Here is a 19,523-nt window from a genome sequence, read left to right on the forward strand (position 1 = left end):
AGTTTTGACTACCAGGAACAGCAGAAAAGATTCTGATGGTAGATGAGTTGAAATCCCGCAGGAATGGGAAAATCTGTCAACAAGACGATTATTAGTCATACACTCCGCAAATCTGGATTTAATGGAAGTGAAAAACCACAGATGAAAGAAAGCCATAAGCCATCTGAAACACACAGTAAGCATATCATAAATTGGGTCACTAAAGACACATTTCTTAACCAAGATTGAAAAAGCTGTAAAAGGTTGTGTAAAGTTGGATGAACCTACATACAGAGTTATTTTGGAACCTGTTAGAGTCCGCAAGACTTTAAACCAGATCAGAAACATGCTTATAGCAAGATCAATAAAATGGAATGGTTTGAATTAAAGAGTATTTGTGTACTCTTTAATTCAGTCTATAACTAAGTATAATAAATAATCTGCACCAACACTTGGAGATTATTCTTCAGAGATGCACTCACTTTTGTTGACCTGAGTGCATCTAAGAAGTGCACTTATTCTGCAATTATGTAATTTATATTCATTATTTTCATTTTGGTCAAACTTCAAATTTCAACACAACTTTACATTTTAAATGTAAAAAAATATTTAACAAAATGTTAAATATTAAATGATGTTTTGATCAATTACTCAGTACTTGAGTCACCTTTTTTTTTTTTTTTACCGAGTATATTTTTACTCTTACTTGAGTTCTGCACTACTTTATATTCTTGTCAGTCACATAAAACGTACTAAACCTACGTGTGTAAAACTTACATATGTTTAAGGTGATATTGCGTGTTTTATGAGTTTGATAGGGAAAACACTTTGTTTAAGCATTGGTTGAAAAACTAACACTAAGAAACATTAAGGTAATTTTGACGTAAAATTGATTATTTCGGTAACTATGAGCCAACAGTAAACGACAGTCATATCAGTTGGTGGGAGCCAACTGCCAAGCGGGTGATGTTTCTTCATTTTCCTGACCGTTACCTGTCTTCAGCCGGCTCATCACTGTGATATCCCTCCGCCCCGCGCAGCCGGGAGCCCCGCCTCGTGATGCTTACACCAAGCCGGGGAGGAGGAGCCAGGTAGCAGACACTGACACGTAACAGTCCTGCGTAGAATTTAAGGAAGAAGCTGCATCTTTTCTAAGAAACTCACTTTGATACAGCTGAGTCTCTTCAGACTTGATGAACTACCGAGCTGTCCCGTCCCAGAAGCCCCGTTAGAACGGCCTCCGGAGCGACCGAAGCGGGACTAGCAGGCAGGAGCGGAGGGAGAGCCGACGTTTAAAATGAGATTTTCAGTGTTTATTTCTGTCCTGCGGTCGCTCGGCCCGGTGGTAATCGGCATTTCATTGGGCTTCACGTTAAGTTTGTTGAGCGTGAGCTGGACGGAAGAAGCGTGTCCCCTGGAGGGGAAGGAGGGCGAAGATGTGGCTTCGGGTCAGGATGGACTCCTCAAAGGAGCCCGAAAGCCCAGCTCCATTTCCACTGGCAACGATGTGGAGTCCGAAGAGGATTTCGAGCCAAGAATAGTCCCATACAAACAAGTCCAGCCGAGTGCTCCAAAGAAAGTTTTCAGGTCAGTTCAGGGTCACCGTTCATTCTGGATTTTCATACACGCTTCAAGTAATTTTACAGTGGGCTGTAATTTACTTAATACAAGGACTAGTTGATGATAAATCATGCCAGACCCCACATGGTGCAGATGCACAGGTGTCACAGTCTGGCCTGTAATTATAGGAGTATTAAGGTAAGAACAGGCTAGTAATAACCAGGGGCGACCCTAGAAAGTTTTAGAAGAGGTGGCCATATGGGGGCCAGTGACAAAACAAATGATTTTTAACTTTGTTTCCATAAAAAGTGGGAGTAAAATGGCCATTATTAACTTGGTCTCACCACACACAATAAATATTCATAATAAGTTTATATTGTTAACCACTTTAAACAGCAGTGTTAGTGAAGTGATTTTTTTCATATTTTAGAAAGACAAAATAGGAGGAGATGTTTTCTGAGCCTGCAAGTTAAAAAATTCACAGCAAACTGGATTCTGATCATTTCTTATTTTTTTGTGCAAAGTTGTTTTGAGGGTGTGTTGAAGGACATCCTTAACTACTGAAACAAAACAACTTTAATTCATGTAGTTTTGGGTTTAGGGTAAAAATAGGAGAGCTACAATGTTATAAAAGTTGTAAAAGCATTAAAATTTTAGAGGTTGTGATCCAACAAAGTAAAAAAGATCTACTTCAAAAACAGTGATGCTGCCAGGAGTTGCTCAATAAATGATATCTGAGGACTGTTCTGCTGTTTTCGCAGTTGGAATAAATATCAGGTCATTTATTTTGTTACATAGTGGTGATTGTTACTGTAAAATCTGATATTTTAAAGTAGAAGAAACACAAAATATTCTGACTCAAGAGAAGAATAATCAACTTGCATTCTTTTTTTCTGACAAAACAACAGAGTTAAATTATAAAAGTGAAACAAATTAACAGCAGGATAATAAATCAACATGTGTTTAGTTGATTTTTTAAAAATCCGCTGGTCTTCACGTATGTCAAATACAGTTTTGTCGAAGCTTTAGCAATATATTTTCAACTTTTAAGCAGTTGTTTCAGTTCGAATCCTTCTGCAAAGCAAACCCTCTAGTTGAATTCTCAAGATAAAGAGTGCAACCTTTTTTATTTTGGTGTCAATTATCTTATCAGCTAGTGTCAAATGTGTTTGAAAACGGTTCCTAAATTATACTGGCCACTTCCCCACCACCAGGTTCCTTCTGCTCGCCTCCACCACTAGTAGTAACTATTACAAGATAATTTATGTTATCTGTCCTAAATCTAATTAAAATACGAAGCAAACCATCAGACATTTGTAGATGCTTATTAATACTATCCAGGCTTGAGGACCGAAGCTGAGGCTGAAAAGGTGCCACTGTATGCCCACACACTGAAGGATGTCTAACTTACATTTTCTGCATAAGCAAGCAAACATTTCCAAGAACCTGTGGATAGAGACCTTGTTTGAATGTTAACCCTCACACCCAAAAGTGGCAGAATTTTATTTCAGTTCCTTGAAATAGTTTTTAGGTTTAGGAGAAGGTTTTGCTAAAATTAAAGATGTCATTTTGTAAATTCCTTTAATTTATAGGCCGATGTTTTTTTTTTAGAATAATAGGTAGTGGCATCTAATGATGCCCCTTCATGCCTGAACATTGCTATCTTGAAAGCTCTTTTATGTTCAGCTACTTAGATTAGTTTAGTTTTTTAACTGTGAATTATGGAGATAAATGACCATAAAAGGCTCATATTGCACATATTATTCCAACTGTAATATGATAAACTGTGGCCCCTGATCAAACCAGAATAACTCTACTGCTGGTCGATATTGTTTATTGGAGTCATAAAGCCAAGTTTTTCTTTCAGAAGACCAAGAGTTGAACATTAAAAATGACTAAAAATGGAAATGAAACAAGCCCCAGTGATTACGACTTAATGGACGGTTGGGACAAAATGTCCCTCAGCGGACGGCCCTCAAGTTATACCAGAAAAAGTCCAGAAATACTTATGATTTAGTTGCTTTATGTAACAACTTTAAAAAGATGAAAACCGCACCTAAAGTAATTTTACAATTGTGTTTCATACATCTGATGAACAAGCCGTTACGGATAATGGCTTGTTCATGCAACCAGTAGAAGTAGACCAGTTTTCCTTTTAAGTTGTGAACTCTTCTAAATGCTACTATTTGCAGATAATGTTGCTCTATTATTAGATGAATCATCAAATGGGCATGACTCTAAACTGGGTCCTCAAAGATGCCATGTGGGTTATAAAAAGGAAATAAAGTTTGGCTGTGCTGCTGGTTATGATGAATCGTTTTGCAAGTTCTTACCCGTTTAAATTTCTAAAGAAGCAGTAATTTCCTTTGCTAGTGTTTCCATGTGTGTCACAGCGATTGACATGTCTAGGGCTTCAGCAGAAGCTTGTGAAATCACTCGACCCGCTTATCTGGTTTTAATAAACTGAATGTAAGAGTTCATGCAGCCAGCCGTCCTGTCGGCTTCTGTAGTATTTTAGGTACTTTAGGCATCAGCTGATATAAGGATACCACAGTTTCAAGGTGTAAATGCGAAATTTTTAAATAAAAATGCAGAGCATTATCTGATTTTTAAAATGAAAAACCAGAAAGCAGCAATTAATCCTATTGTTGCTAAAATAATGCAACATATTTATGGTCACACTTTTTGATAATATTAGGTACAATGTTTATTTATTGGCATAAGTTTAGAAAAGTTTGCAAATAAATCTATGTTTTCTTTACTCCTCTCTCTCTTTTTTATTATTTAATGCCCTTACTTTCTGTTTTAGTTTTAGATGATTTTCTTTCCTTTTATTTTTCTGTTAATTGTTTTTATGTACAAGAAGTGAAATGTTTTGGGTTTTATATTGTAATTATTTATGAAGTTTAGTTTATTTTGATCTACAGGTCAGGTATAAATATAAGCCTTGTGCTTCTGCTAAGCAGGCACGTGCAGGTGGGATTGGGGGTGCTTGAGCACCTGCCCCTTTTGCTCCTTGCCCCCAAGTGCCATTTTGGTCAATTTTTATTTATTTATTTTTGGTATTATTATTTTTCCAAGCCCTCTTTGGACACATAATAACATGTACTGAAATTATTTGTTTTTTGTTGTTTTGTTTTTTTTGTACAACATAATAAGCCCCCCGGTCACCTTGTTACCTTTGACCTTTTGCCCGTGACGCATGACGCAGTTGCCTCTCGCGCAGTGAGATAAGGCGGCTAACTGGAGCTCAACGTAGCGAACGTTCCATAATACAGAACAGTTTTTGGTGAATTATAAAAAAAAAGTTTTTGGTGAATAAAGTGGAGTAGACTTGCTACTTGTCAGATGACGGAAAACGTTGAAGTATCGTTTCTGCTTCAGCACAGAGTAGCGGTTTAAGCAGAAAGGTAATGAAATACAACACACCCTGACAGGCCTCTGCGTCTGCCTTTCTCTGAAGAACTACTGAGCAGGAGGAGACAACCAGGTGAGAAAAAACTGTTCTTATCTATCGATTCAGTATTTTTATCATGCAGACATTAGGCTGCTGTTGTTGTTGTGCTATTAGCTAGCTGCTAGCTAACGACTTTGCTAGCAAAGCAAGATAACTAAAAAGCTTCTTCCCTGTATCTTTAATGATATCAGTCATTCTTCAGTATCGCTTCAGTATCGGGCGATGTGCCCGGTTTTGGACGGGCACATCGCCCGTCCAAAACCGATAATCTCCATAATGGATATATGTCTTCTAATTTCCTTTGCTGTATAATGTACTGTACATTTATTCTGGCGTTCGGTAAATGTGTCTTGAAGGAAAATAGCACTTAAATAAAAGTCCAACAAGGATATTCATTTAGAATTAAAAATAACTCACCCTGAATTACCATGATAGATATAATGTATGTAATAAAAGTGTGTCATTAATGAAGGGGAAAAAACTAAATCCAGACTTTAAGTAAGTTTAGGGTCTGGTTCGCAGAGTATGAAGTAAATTTTTTTTCCCCAATTATTCAATAAAAAATATTTAACCTCAGTTAAGTAAAATAAAATTCAAAACTTTTGGAATTGTAATGATTTCATTTTAAAAACAAAATATTTTGTTTAAATAACTTTTTTCTAAATTAAATAACTAATTTTTGTCTCGTGAACTTAAAAAGTCATTTGCCAAACATAAACTTTTATTTGCACACATCAGAAAGATTTTGTTGCAATTTTGGGCCCTGCCCACGACGTCATGTGAGAAAAAAGTTTTTTTTAAGCAAAACTCAGTAGGCTTTTCTCATGGTGACATGCATTAACAATTCAATTTTTGCTTTTGTTTTTTTCGTTTTTCTGCAGTTCCACATTAAAGTTTGATGCAGCTCTGCTTTCCTGAATGGACCATCTTCATCTCAACTGCAAGTGTAGCAAACAGGCAGCTCTTTGTTTTATAGGTTACAGTACACTAAAGGGTTGCATTGTGCCCTTGTTTACATTTTTAATAGTGTAATTTTGTAAAGACAAAATATGTCTGGTGGTCTAGCTCTAATTTACATGTCCTGCTAAATTGCGGGTTTGAATATGGCAATACTTTCTTATAACAAAATAGACCTGCAGAACGAAATTACTAATAAAATATCTTACATATGCATAGTTGTATGCTTTAGAGATTTTCCTTAGCTTTGATTGTATATATCACAATTTGTTATTTATCATTGTTTATTAAACTCTGAAAACTGTGTGACTTTGTTAATATTCTGTCCTAGAATACGGTTAGATGTGCCCTTTTTTTTTTGGAGCATCTGCCCCATTAGTGGTTTCTGCACTGCAGTAACAACATATGTCGCGATAGAGACATGATCTATATCCATATGTCTGATAGAATATTCAATATATAAAATATTCTCTGAACTCTGATTCAGAACTGCACAGCATTCTGGGGGATATAGGTGAAGGAAAGACTTTAACCGCTAAACCTTTCACAGCCAGAAGATTGGTGGAATGAACTAACTCACTCCCTCTTTGGTTACCTAGCAACTCACTCATTCTTTGGTTACCTAGCAACAACTTGAGTAACTTGCGCGCAGCAGCAGCAGCAGCAGTTAAAGGTTTTGTCATTGTTTCTCGTAGCTTTTTAAAAATAAACCACACCGAAGTGGAGTAAAAACTGTGGATATAAGAGGAAAGGTATCACCATTTTGTCAGTATTTCATATATTTAAAACAAAATACTGATCAATAATTATCTATATGAAACATTTATATTGTGGTGTTTTTTTTTTTTTGCCATATCGTCCAGCGCTACCTTCTGGCTGAACATTTTCAGTCAAGTTGTTTAAAATGTTGAAGCGTTTTGAAGTATTGTGATGACTCATTGAATAAATAAAGAAAATCAATCAAACTATCAACCCGCTGTATTGATCCAGTCGTTCTCCGCCTTGTTTCTCAGGGCTAAGTACATAAGCACGGAGCTTGGCATACGGGAGCGCCTGTTTGTTGGAGTCCTGACCTCCAAAAACACCATCAACACCCTCGGTGTGGCGGTGAACCGCACCATCAGCCACCACCTGGACATCGTGGTCTTCTTCACCGGCTCCCGCAACCGCAAAGTCCCCCATGGCATGTTTGTGGTCTCCCACGGAGACGAGAGGCTGATCTGGAACATGTTTCAGACCATCAGGTACGTCTTAGACCACTACGTCAACGAGTACGACTGGTTCTACTTCGTTCAAGACGATGCCTACACCGAAGCCGACCGGATCAGAGAACTGGTGGAGCACCTGAGTGTGGATCGAGAGCTGTACATGGGCAGTCCCGAAGAGTTTATCGGGGGGGATATGGAAGGGAAGTACTGCTACGGGGGGTTTGGGTACCTGCTGTCACGCAGCTTGCTCCTGCGGCTTCAATCCTTCCTGGAAAACTGCAGGAATGACATCCTGAGCTCCAGGCCAGATGAGTGGCTTGGAAGATGCATCATTGATTACACCAGCACCAACTGTGTCAGTGAATACGAGGTAAGTTGACTTAAACTCACTCATTTTCTTTATTCAAAGGGGGGACCACCAGAGGGCGCTGTGGGGGCCTCAGAAAGTTGGAGAGAAAATGAGAAAAAACGTGCAAAAACAAAAAGTTCAATGCCATAAATTTCTTCAACATAATTTTGTTTTTCTGTTTTTTGATAACTTAAAAAAATGTAAAAAGTTAAAATGATTTTTAAATGTAAATTCTGAAATGAAATTTAAATTCATCAAGCTGCTTTTCTCCTCAAGCCAGCATAGCAAGCAAGAAACTGAACTTAATTGTAGAAACAGGCAAATTTTACAAGCATATAAACTTCTTATTCAAGTATCCTGATTGGCAAGAAGTCATTGAAAATTATCCTGAAAAAAGAAAAGAAACAAAGGCAGTGAAAAACAACGTGAAAGCCATGTAACATGTATTCTAATAGAAAATATGCATAAAGCATATTAAACTAAACTAAAGTTTCTAACAAGAAAAAGACCAAATGAAGCCTCCAACAGCCCCTCTGTGGGAATAAATTAAAATTTGATGTGATTAATATAAAGTGTAACAAAGAGGGAATTGTGTTGACAAACTTAATTATCTGGTAACAGGTGCAAAATTTTCTGCTACATCTAAAATCAGAAAGCATGAGGTTAGCATTTATGCTAAATGAATATAATAATTAGGGAATAGTGAAAACCCTTCTTCAATCAATCAATCAATCAATCAATCAATCAATCAATCAATCAATCAATCAATCAATCAATCAATCAATCAATCAATCAATCAATCAAATGTATAGCACATTTCAGCAGCAAGGCATTTCAAAGTGCTTTACATAATTAAAATAAAAACAGGAATAAACAGTGAGAAAGAAATAGATTTTGAAAAAGATGAAAACAAATAAAAACAAAAAAGATAAAAACATTTTAGTTAGAACGCCATCAAACAATGTCTGTTTCTTTATACCCTGGTTTGAAAACGGTCCTGGCCAGAGGTCAATGCTCTTTGGGGAAAGTTTGCGAACTCCTGGCTTACAAAACGAACATGAAGGTATAAAAGATGTTTTTTTTTTACATGAGAGCAGATGAAAGGAAGCAGTCTGTAGTTTAAACGAATGTTAAGCTGTAAAAACAAAGAAGAGTCATCTGGGACAGCTGGCTGCAGCGGGGGGTTCTGCTCCTCACAAGGAAAACATAACCGTCCCTGCAGAAATCATTACTTTGCACTAGCACTGACAGACGGCTCTATAGATCTGTAATTACGGCGCTAGCGAAGAGATGGTATTCATATTACAGAGGAGAGGGCTCGTGCCCTTTAACTCCCCGCTGCACCCGGGGCATTACGGGGCAGGTAAACAGGCACAGGGGACACAGCTGAGAGGTTAGCTTAGGTTCAATGGTGTGAAAATCCCCTGTGGGTCAACATGCTCTGCTCCTGTAATGTCATTAGCATTTAAGGTCAAACAAGCTTTGTCCCAGGGCCTGCAGGGAGGTTTTTTTGTTTGTCTTTCAGCACAGTTTGCTTCAGTCCTTTTAGTTTTAATGTTTTATTTACAAACAAATACAGTGCAATACAACGCTTAAAAAAAGTTTTGTTTTTTAAATTTAAAAGTATTTGCATCTTTTAATTTATTTAAAATGTGTAAAAATGCTTAAGTAGTTAAATGATAAATCTGCAGAATGTGCCCATTTTTTATCTGATTCATCGATTAATCATCAGAATAATTGATTACTATGATTATAGTTGGTTGGAGGGTGTGCTCCAATTACAGAGGGGTCACACTCCTAAGCCTCCCTGGTAAGGTCTATTCAAGGGTCCTGAATGAGCTGGAGAGGAGGGTCCGTCGGATAGTTGAACCTCGGATTCAGGAAGAGCAGTGTGGTTTTCGTCCTGGTCGTGGAACACTGAACCAGCTCTACACCCTCAGCAGGGTCCTGGAGGGTGCATGGGAGTTCGCCCAACCAGTCTACATGTGTTTTGTGGACTTGGAGAAGGCATTCGACCGTGTCCCCAGGGGGACTTTATGGGGGGTTCTCCGGGAGTATGGGGTACCGGGCCCTTTGATACGGGCTGTCAGGTCCCTGTATGACCGGTGTCAGAGTCTGGTCCGCATTGCCGGCAGTAAGTCGGGGTCGTTTCCGGTGAGAGTTGGACTCCGACAAGGCTGCCCTTTGTCACCGATTCTGTTCATTACTTTCATGGACAGAATTTCTAGGCGCAGCCGAGGTGTTGGGATCCGTTTTGGTGGCCTTAGGATCACATCTCTGCTTTTTGTGGATGATGTGGTCCTGTTGGCTTCATCAGACCGTGATCTGCAGCTCTCGCTGGAGCGGTTCGCGGCCGAGTGTGAAGCGGCCGGGATGAGGCTCAGTGCCTCCAAATCCGAGGCCATGGTCTTGAGCCAGAAAAGGGTAGAGTGCCTTCTCCGGGTCAAGGGGGTCGTCGTGCCTCAAGTGGAGGAGTTTAAGTATCTGGGGATCTTGTTCACGAATGAGGGAAGAAGGGAGCGGGAGATCGACAGGCGGATTGGGGCAGCGTCTGCCGTGAAGCGGGCGCTGTACCGGTCCGTCGTGGTGAAGAGAGAGCTGAGTCAAAAAGCGAAGCTCTCGATTTACCGGTCGATCTATGTTCCCACCCTCATCTATGGTCATGAGCTTTGGGTCATGACCGAAAGAACGAGATCACGGATACAAGCGGCCGAAATGGGTTTCTTCCGCAGGGTGGCTGGGCTCTCCCTTAGAGATAGGGTGAGAAGCTCGGTCATCCGGGAGGGACACAGAATAGAGCCGCTGCTCCTCCACGTCGAGAGGAGCCAGTTGAGGTGGCTCTGGCATATGGTAAGGATGCCTCCTGGACGCTTCCCTGGTGAGGCACTCCGGGCACGTCCCACCGGGAGGAGGCCTCGGGGAAGACCCAGGACACGCTGGAGGGACTATGTCTCTCGGCTGGCCTGGGAACACCTTGGGGTTCCCCCGGAGGAGCTGGGAGAAGTGGCTGGGGAGAGGGAAGTCTGGGCCTCCCTTCTGAAGCTGCTGCCCCCGCGACCCGACCCCGGATAAGTGGCAGAAAATGGATGAATGGTTGGATGGATGTTGTGAAAACCCTTCAGTATGGATAAATTCTAAAAAATCTGCAGAGAAGACTAATTGGAAGATATTCCAAATGCTTGAAGGCATTTGTAGTTTTATTTGATGATCTTAAACATTTATGAATAAAAAGCAGTTTATAAGGAGGTAAATACTTTTCCAGAGCATGTTGTAACTTAAGTGAATTTTTTTTGACTCACCCAATAGATATGTAAATGCTTTTTATTCCCATTTTTCCTGCTTGGCTGCTGGCCAAAGCTGCAAGTCATCTTGTTGCACAATTGAGAGGGAGTAACTTGGCAATCAGAAGAGCCCCGAGCCAGCAGCGCTCAACTTAGCCCTTTAGATAACGGAGACAAGCAAGCAGGGGGAAGTTAACAGGCCTGGAATAGTTGAGAAAACAGCTTGAACACAGAGCCAGACATATATTTTTTTTCCTGTACAAAGGGAACGCTGATGCCAATTAGGCACGGACAATGCTTCACTAAGTGTTGGGCTACAGGCTGTAAGCTGTTGGCAAACACTGGTAATAGAGCGGCCTCGCTGCTTAGCTAAGCGCTTCCTCCGTTCTTTCTTCTCTTAATGGCTTCATCAGATTCTTTTCAGGGGTTCTTTTCAGCTGATTATGTCCTCAACCACGTCTTTTGTTTTATTTCGAAGTTCCTGTGAATTTGTCAAAGAGCAAATACGGTTGCTAACCCCGCAGTGAAAGTCTGTTTTTTTTTTAGCATCACTGAGACGCTTCAGCTTACTTTCCCGTGGAGATGAGCCTGATATGCTGTCTAGTTGGCACGAAATGTTTGAAAGGAAGTAGCTCTCCGTAACAACCAGGCCCGGAACGGCATTCGGCGTATTTCTGTCATGCCATCACGTCTCATGAAGAGCGATCTTTGTTTGTCTTCTTTGCAGGGGCTCGAGTACCACCACTATGAGCTCGGAAAAAACTCGGACCCAAATAAAGAGCAGAACGAGAAGTTCAAGAGAGCCCTGACTGTTCATCCCGTGTCTGACCCCGAACAAATGTACCGGCTGCACCGATACTTCTCCGAGATTGAGCTGCAGAAGACTTACAATGAGATCGCTAAGCTGCAGGTAAGCAGATTGCAAAAGAGTCACAAATCACCTGCGAGTCCGTCGGAAATTCAATCTCATCTCATCATTATTCCCCCCGCAAAACTATGAAAACAGAAGATCTGACTAGAATATCAGCAAAAAGATAATTTATTTAGTTCAGACATGAATCTGATTCACTGCATACAGATTGATGCGTTTCAAGTGTTTATTTTTTATGACTATGACTAAGGCTGAAACGATTAATTGTGATTAATTCAAATAATCGTCAACTAATTTCTTAATTTATTAACTGTAGTTAATTAACTACAGTTAACCAATTAACTGTAGTTAATTACTGATCTGAAAACATTCAGATCAGTAATTAAGCTAACATTGTACAAAAAATATATACATTTGGATTTAATCTAAAAACATCTTTCTATAAATTTGTTTTAGTTAAAACTTCTCAAGAGCATAGTGCTAGTTTCAGCTGTTCAGATTTACTGAGGAAATGCTGTAATATTTCATTTCATGCAATAAAATGTCTATCACTTTTTTATTTGCATCTTTTAACATATTTCTAATGCTTTATTTAAAAAAGGCTTACGTGGTTAAGTTAAAAATCTGTAGACTGTGCCATTTTTTAATCAACTGGTCATCAGAATAATTGATAAATTAATTGATTACCAGAAGTAGTTGGTAGTTGCAGCCCTAATTTTCACTAACGTCAGCCCAAAATTTAGTTTCTCAAAAAAATTACAAGTAAAAATTAGTATTAATACAGAAATGTGAACCTGTTGAAAAGGTCTGAGGTGTTTTTTATTTTTTGATCTGTTATGTTGTCTTAAGCAACGCTCTATTTAATAGTTTTGTGCTCACTGTGATGCCATGTTCATTTTTAGATTTCCAAATGAAACCCAATCTTTGCTTTAATCTGAAAGGAGAACTAAAAAGTGTTTTGCTTAAAAAACCAAAACATTATGTTTGGTTTGATTATTATGCTTGATAATCCTTTATTTGCAACTCAACTTATTAGAAATTTAACAATTTTAAATGTAACTAAAACTTGCAAAAACCTTCATTGAGCAGATTTTTCTTTTACTTTTTCTTTCCACTCAACTTTCAATGAATTTACCTTACAGCAGACTCTAAGAAGGTAAAGCAGTGACATTTTTTGTAGTTTTGGCTTCATTGTTTTTTCAGAAATTGCACATCTTTGAGTCTTTGTACTTTAGCTAGCCATTAATCAATTTCTAAATTAGATGGCGATTATTTCTGTAATCGATTAATCGTTTCAGCTCTAATTAAAATACACATTTTTCAATGGTATTAAAAAAACTCTTGTTGTGTGCCTGCAGGCGGAGATAAAAAATGTCAGCATTCTCGCTTTTGAAGGCAATCGAAGCGCCCAGTGGCCAGTCGGGGTCAATCCGCCTTTTGAGCCTAAATCTCGGTTTGAAGTTCTGAAATGGGAGTACTTCACAGAGGAGGAGATTTACTCGTGCATCGACGGCGCTCCTAAGTGTGAGTTGCGGGGTATTGATAAACTGGATGTGGCAGAGGTCATAGACACAGCCATAGAGGAGCTGAACAAAAAGTACATGCCCACTTTACATCTGAAGAAGCAGCAGCTGATTAATGGATACAGACGCTTCGACCCCACCAGGGGCATGGAGTACACCTTAGACCTTCAGCTGGAGGTCGTCAATCAGAAGGGTCACAGCCGCTCCATCACCAAGAGAGTCCACCTGGTGCGACCCCTGAGCCTCATAGAGATCATTCCCATGCCCTACGTCACTGAAGCGACCAGGGTCCACATCATTATACCTCTGACTGCAGAAGACCGCAGCTACGTCAACCATTTCCTGGAAGTCTTTGCCTCCAACGCCTTTGAGACGAGCGAAAACGCCATCCTCACTTTTCTGTTCATTTACGACCCAGAGGAGGCTCAACACGTGAACCACAACGACATATTTATTGACGTGAAGAATCAGATAAATGTTTACGAACGAAAATACCCCACGGTGAAAATCCCCTGGATCAGCGTCAAGACGGAGATACCGTCCCAGATTAAGTTCATGGACATTATCTCCAAAAAGCACCCGGTGGACACTTTGTTCTTCCTGGCGCACGTCAACACGAACATCAACGCCGAGTTTCTCAACCGCTGCCGCATGAACTCCATAAACAACTGGCAGGTCTTCTTCCCCATCCACTTCCAGGAGTACAACCCTGATGTTTCCTACCACAACCAGCTGCCCCCAGCCACAGTCGACCTGGTGAAGGACGCCGGACATTTTGACCGCAGGTCATTCGACGAGGCGTGCTTTTACAACTCCGACTACATGGCAACGCGATCCCGCATGGTGGCGGACGTCCAGGAGAACGAGGACATCCTTGAAAGCCTGGACATTTATGACATTTTCGTGAAGTATTCCGGTCTGCACGTATTCAGAGCTGTTGAGCCAGCGCTGCACCAGCAGTACCGCTACCAGTCCTGCAACCCGAAACTCAGCGAAGACATCTACCACCGGTGTATTCAGAGCAACATGGAGGGCCTCGGGTCCCGATCGCAACTCGCCATGCTGCTTTTCGAGCAAGAACAAGGAAACAGTACTTGAAGCATTTCACCGGCTTTATTTTCGTAAAACGGACTGAAGATGTTGGAGTCGGTTGAAAAAAGCAGCAAGTCTTCCACCAGCTTTAAGTCCAACCCAACGGTTCTCCCTAAAGGCTGTTTTGTCAGCTTTGTCTTTTATAGCTAGTTTTGATAAACAGACGCAACACAGGTTTACAATGAAACCAAACGTGTTAGCTATGCAGACCAATATAAAAATTGCAATAAGCAGTTTTGACCACTAGGGGAGGCATAGAAACCAGAGACTCGTGGCTTTGCGGTAGCTTTGAGGAGTTTGTGTCGTCTCTTCAGCATTCAGGTGGAAATCGCTACCAAAGACTGAGAATACTCAGGGGTAGGCATGGACCGGCGCTGCACATCCAATTTAAAGTTCTTCCATTGAAATCTAAAAACTAGTTGCTGCACACTGCCAGTCGGGTGGCTGAAAGAAGGCCACTTCTTTTCTCTTGAGCCTACAAGAACAAATTTAGGCTTGGAAAGTAAAGTAGCTCCACCAAACACACTTACTCATAAGTACAGTTGGCAACCATCTTTAGTCGCCAAACATTGGACGTACATTGACTTTTTAGGACTGAATTGAAAAACGTGTTAAAAGTAGAACTTTTTTTTAGACTATTCAACTAAATTTGGCCCAAGCAGATTCTTAAATTAAGTCTTTGCCTCCCATCTTTAGGTATCAGCAGATATGTGTTTGTGTTGACATATTTTCACTCTATTTATCCATATTTTTAACTTTGTTTAGACGCAATCCAATGTCGTTTTTTCAATGTTTATTCGATGGAAATGTGTTTGGGACAGAGTGAAGTATTCAGCCTGACTACTGAAGCAGAAAGGCATAAGAGGCAAGGTTACTTGAAAATTACCCCAACATTTATTCATTCAATTTTTATGTTAAATTCAATATTGCAGTTTACAACAAACTCTATAATATTTTATCTCAGTAGGAATTTAAGAAATGCAATAATGTTACTTTTTTTCTTCCTTTAAATATTTTTTAGATGCTGTGAGAAGACCGCCCATGCCTAGTTAGGAGTAATTATGTTAATTGGTCACAATTAGAAGGAGGTAGTTTCCTTTTGGAAACATTAGCTTAGATTAGCTGAGAAAGCTAACAAACATGTCTTTTAAAAGTATTAGCACCCCTTGAACTTTTTATTTGCATTTTTCTCACATTGCAGCCACAAACTTTGATATGTTTTATTTAGATTTGTAGAATATTATATGGAGTACTGTATAACTGTGAAGGTTATGCATGATGCTTCTACATTTTACTAGATTCATTAATAGTCAGTTTTAAAGGGGCAGTAATGTGTATTTTCCAAACACAATTTTATAACACCATCAAGTAATTATGTTACCTTCAGTTATTAAAAATTCAGCATATGAAATATTACACCTTGAAATTGGGTCTCTGTCTTTTTAAGAAACGCTTACTCTTTCTAACACTTCATCTATATTATGCATTAAGACATGATAAAAAGCTAAAGAACGTTGATTTTTAAGTATTTTGCATCCTGTACCTGGTTTAACTGTAAAGTGTCTCCACAGCATGATGCTTTCACCGTAATGTATTTCACTTTTAATATTTAGTATTTTTGTATTTTTTAAGGTTTTATTGGCGCCAGATTTTTTTTTTGTACATTTTAAAAACCATGTACTTATTCTCTACTTTATCCCTCAAGTAAAACAGTTTGTGGTTGTAGCATCAAAAAAAGCATTAAAACGTTCAAGGGGAAATAATGCTTTTTGGAATGTGCGTCTTGGTTGCACCACATTCTGATGAATGAAATGCTTTTCGTTTGGATAGAGTGAGCTAATGCAGTAGGTATGTTGGTTTTGGAAACCAATTAACCAAAACAATAAGTGGTTTGTAATTAAAAGATTTCATTGCTGCTTCTCAGAGGGGTTTGACTTATGAGCAGTGACTGGTTTGCTTTTTGAGGACACCCTTTGATTTAATCCGTATCATTAAATTGAAAGTTAATGTTTTATTTCCAACGGTACATTGCACCACTGCTTGTGTGCCCCAGTTCTTGCACTTTTGATACTTAACTGGTTTGAGTATTCACAGAAGTGTGTTTGTATAACGTGCCTTGACAAAGACGTTTCATATGTTGGCTGTCTTGTTTTATATATATATATGTATATATATATATATATATATATATATATATATAAAGTGGTATTTTGGTATTGTTGAACTCTTATGGCTGGGAGAGTGGTGCTTTCTGTGTGTTTATAACGCCTGCCACAGCTGGGAGACTGAAGTGGGTTCTCGGTTGAGTTTTTATTGCAAACTTGGACATACCATGAACCCGACCATCTGCAGGCTGAACATAACGTGTGCCTCGAAGCCGGGAGGAGCTCTCTGGAAAGTATCTGTTGGGTTTGATTTATGGAAACTTGATTTACTGGAAATGCTTCTTATTGAACATTTTTTAATGGTACAAAACAAACGAGCCCTACGAATAATGACGTTGTTACTGTCTGGATGTCGGGATATATTTTAATTACATTAGAAATATTTTTCTACGTCAACAGAAGCAGAAATTGTAGAAGGTTTAGCTGTTCCAAAGTGCTTTGGATGATTTTTTTTTTTTTTGCTAAATATGGTGTGCTTGAACTCCAGATGTTGTGAAATGCAGTAGGAGGTTTCTTCTGTCTCTGAGCAGTAATGGATGTAGTAGTGCTGGACAGCAGTAATTTATTAGTGCATTAAAATGTGCAATATTACAGATAACACAGCTGGACAGGCAGCTTTTAGGCGACGGGATTTTAAATTTCAAAGACAATTTTTGTTTCTTCAAGTGCAGCGGTGTGTATATCACAGTACTGTTCATGACTCGTACCTTCTGTTTGAGGCAGAGTAAATACACTGTAATTTCGCTGACAGGCCCTTTTAATGTATTTTGCTTGCTGTAGACACTTTTTCATCACATTTGCTTTGAAATACATAAAACCGAGGCGAGTCCTTTTATTTAACTGTAATTGGATTTAATATATATGTTGGAGACACTACAGCCGCCGTGGTGGTCCGCCGCATTTCTTTTCTGTTTTATTCACAGTGTGAACACAGAGCATTAAGTTCATTTTTATGCTTATTTTTTTTAATATATCTGCTAACTTGGTGTGAATGTTTTCCTGAAGAGTCTTCCAGAGAAATCACTGTGAAATAATGAGGTTGAGATTACAATATGAAGTTACTAAAATGTGCTGTTTTCTTGCCTTTCTGTCAGCATGCAAGGTCTGGATCACAAGTGTCAAACTCGAGGCCCGTGGGCCAAATCTGACCCTCCTCAGCTTTTTATGTGGCCCTGTAAATTCTTGACTAAACACTAAATGTGCTTAAATATTATTTTATAAATCAAATCAATGCAGTTTTTATCTTTTTACTGCCAAATTATATCAATCAGTCCCTCCATTTTCTTGCATATTATTGTGGAAATTCACGCAAAATCAACAAATCCCCACACTTTTTTTGCACTAATACTTAATTGATAGTTTATTCTAAAACGTTCTTACCTATACTAAACAACTGCCTCAGTCTTAATTAATGTCAGCTTATAGTCCGTGATCTGTACAGTTAGTAATAAATAGTCACATTTAGCGTCATAAATAAGTGCAAATATTTCAAAATTAGTACCACAGACACTTTGATTTTTATTGCAAAAAATCACAAAACAATCATGAAATCCAGGAGGGACTGTAAAGATGTTCCATTTTATTTAATTTTAAGAATTTATTGATATTTTAACAGTTTGTGAATGGGTTTTGTGAATACATTCTGGCACAATTGGCCCTTTAAGAGGATTTATAATCTTGATTTGGCCCAAATTGAAAATGAGTTTGACACCGCTGGTCTAGAATCAAGTGAGGCGTCGGATTAATTGTCCTGTGTGGCTGAATGAAGGCTCCTTATGTATTTTTAATTATTTATTTATCTGTCACATCACCTAAATAACAGTATTTTCTGCTTTCATGACATTCTTTGTACACTCCATTTTTAAACATCTTTCTACAGCAAGTTATGTTTTATTTTACTGTTTTTTGTGGTCCTAAAGTCATTTTAATATGTTGAGTTCATTCCACATTTATTTCCACAAGAAGCTGAAGTTTTCCCTTTGCACCCCATTCACTGGTTTGTACTGTTTTCACACACATTGGTACTTTTTAAACCAAAGCGGTACATTTTGGTTAATGCACATGACGTGTAATTGAGTGCTGTAATTCTCAATAAACTGTGAATCATTGTAATTTTTCTAAATAAATCATTTTAAATATTTATCTGTGTGTCAAAATTCTAAATAGTAAGAGCTGTAAAAATGGCATATTTTTCTGAAAATGATTTATTTTAACATTTTGTAGAAAACATGAAAATAAAGATAAAATATGAGTTTTTTAAAATATATGTATATGTAATAGGGTTTTGTTTTAACAATATTATAAATGTGAAGTTTGCCAAATGTATTTATTTTTTACATTTATTTTGTTTAGTTAACAAGTCGTGTTAACCGTTAAACATGCTAAATGCAGTTGGTGGTTACCATAGCAACCGGTAACTGACAGCTCCTGCCCCTTTTTTTTCAGTTGCTATGGGGCAGAAGCTGCTGGACTGATGTTAACCACCAACTTGATTTCTTCTTTTGTTAGAATAAATACAGACAACCTGAATTTGTCTGTCGTAAAGTCGACCCTACTGGGTCGTAAAGTCAGATTCGGATTCGAACCGGGGATTGCTGCTCTGGAAATAATTAAGAGCCCACTGCACTGAATCCCATTTAAAACCTCCTGATTATTCCACCAAATACTGATTTTTGAACTCTTCCTGAGTAAAAACATTAGTATTGTTTTCTTTGCATTATTTGAGGTTTGAAAGCCCTGCATCTTTTTCGTTATTTTGACCATTTCTCTTTTTCTGCAAATAAATACTAAATCTTTGCTTGCAATATCAGAGACATGTTGTCAGTAGTTCATAGAATAAAAGAACAATGTTCATTTTACTCAAACATATACCTATAAAAAGTAAAATCAGAGAAACCAATCATTTTCTTATTTTTTTCCAGAGCTGTATGTGTGTAGATTTATTTTTATTTTTTGCGTTCTACCCACAGATTTCATTTTGTCCTTTAGGTGTCAGCACAAGTACGCGCTTCCTCCAGGTTTGCACTCCGTCGGTGACTGCTGGTTGCAAAGATGAAAACTGCAACTGGACAACATTTGAGA

The 19,523-nt window shown here is 38.6% G+C and overlaps 1 protein-coding gene across 1 annotated transcript; it reads left to right on the forward strand.

The window, feature by feature from the left end:
• The first annotated feature begins 768 nt into the window (after positions 1-768).
• On the forward strand, positions 769-18,584 carry chpfa (chondroitin polymerizing factor a). Its single transcript, XM_008403214.3, has 4 exons — positions 769-1,566; positions 6,967-7,531; positions 11,519-11,701; positions 13,021-18,584. The coding sequence occupies exons 1-4, from the start codon at positions 1,277-1,279 to the stop codon at positions 14,281-14,283; spliced, it is 2,301 nt and encodes a 766-aa protein (XP_008401436.1). The 5' UTR covers positions 769-1,276; the 3' UTR covers positions 14,284-18,584.
• The last annotated feature ends 939 nt before the right edge of the window (positions 18,585-19,523 follow it).

The sequence above is a fragment of the Poecilia reticulata genome, chromosome 2, assembly GCF_904066995.2.
Source record: "Poecilia reticulata chromosome 2, P_reticulata-male-v2, whole genome shotgun sequence".
Taxonomy (NCBI): Eukaryota; Metazoa; Chordata; class Actinopteri; order Cyprinodontiformes; family Poeciliidae; genus Poecilia; species Poecilia reticulata.

What these genes read in the sequence shown, in the direction of transcription:
- chpfa (XM_008403214.3), top strand. Translation starts at nt 1,277, where the DNA reads ATGAGATTTTCAGTGTTTATTTCTGTCCTGCGGTCGCTCGGCCCGGTG. An exon ending in GCTCCAAAGAAAGTTTTCAG is followed by an intron (nt 1,567 to 6,966) that starts GTCAGTTCAGGG and finishes CTTGTTTCTCAG; the next exon opens with GGCTAAGTACATAAGCACGG. An exon ending in ACTGTGTCAGTGAATACGAG is followed by an intron (nt 7,532 to 11,518) that starts GTAAGTTGACTT and finishes TCTTCTTTGCAG; the next exon opens with GGGCTCGAGTACCACCACTA.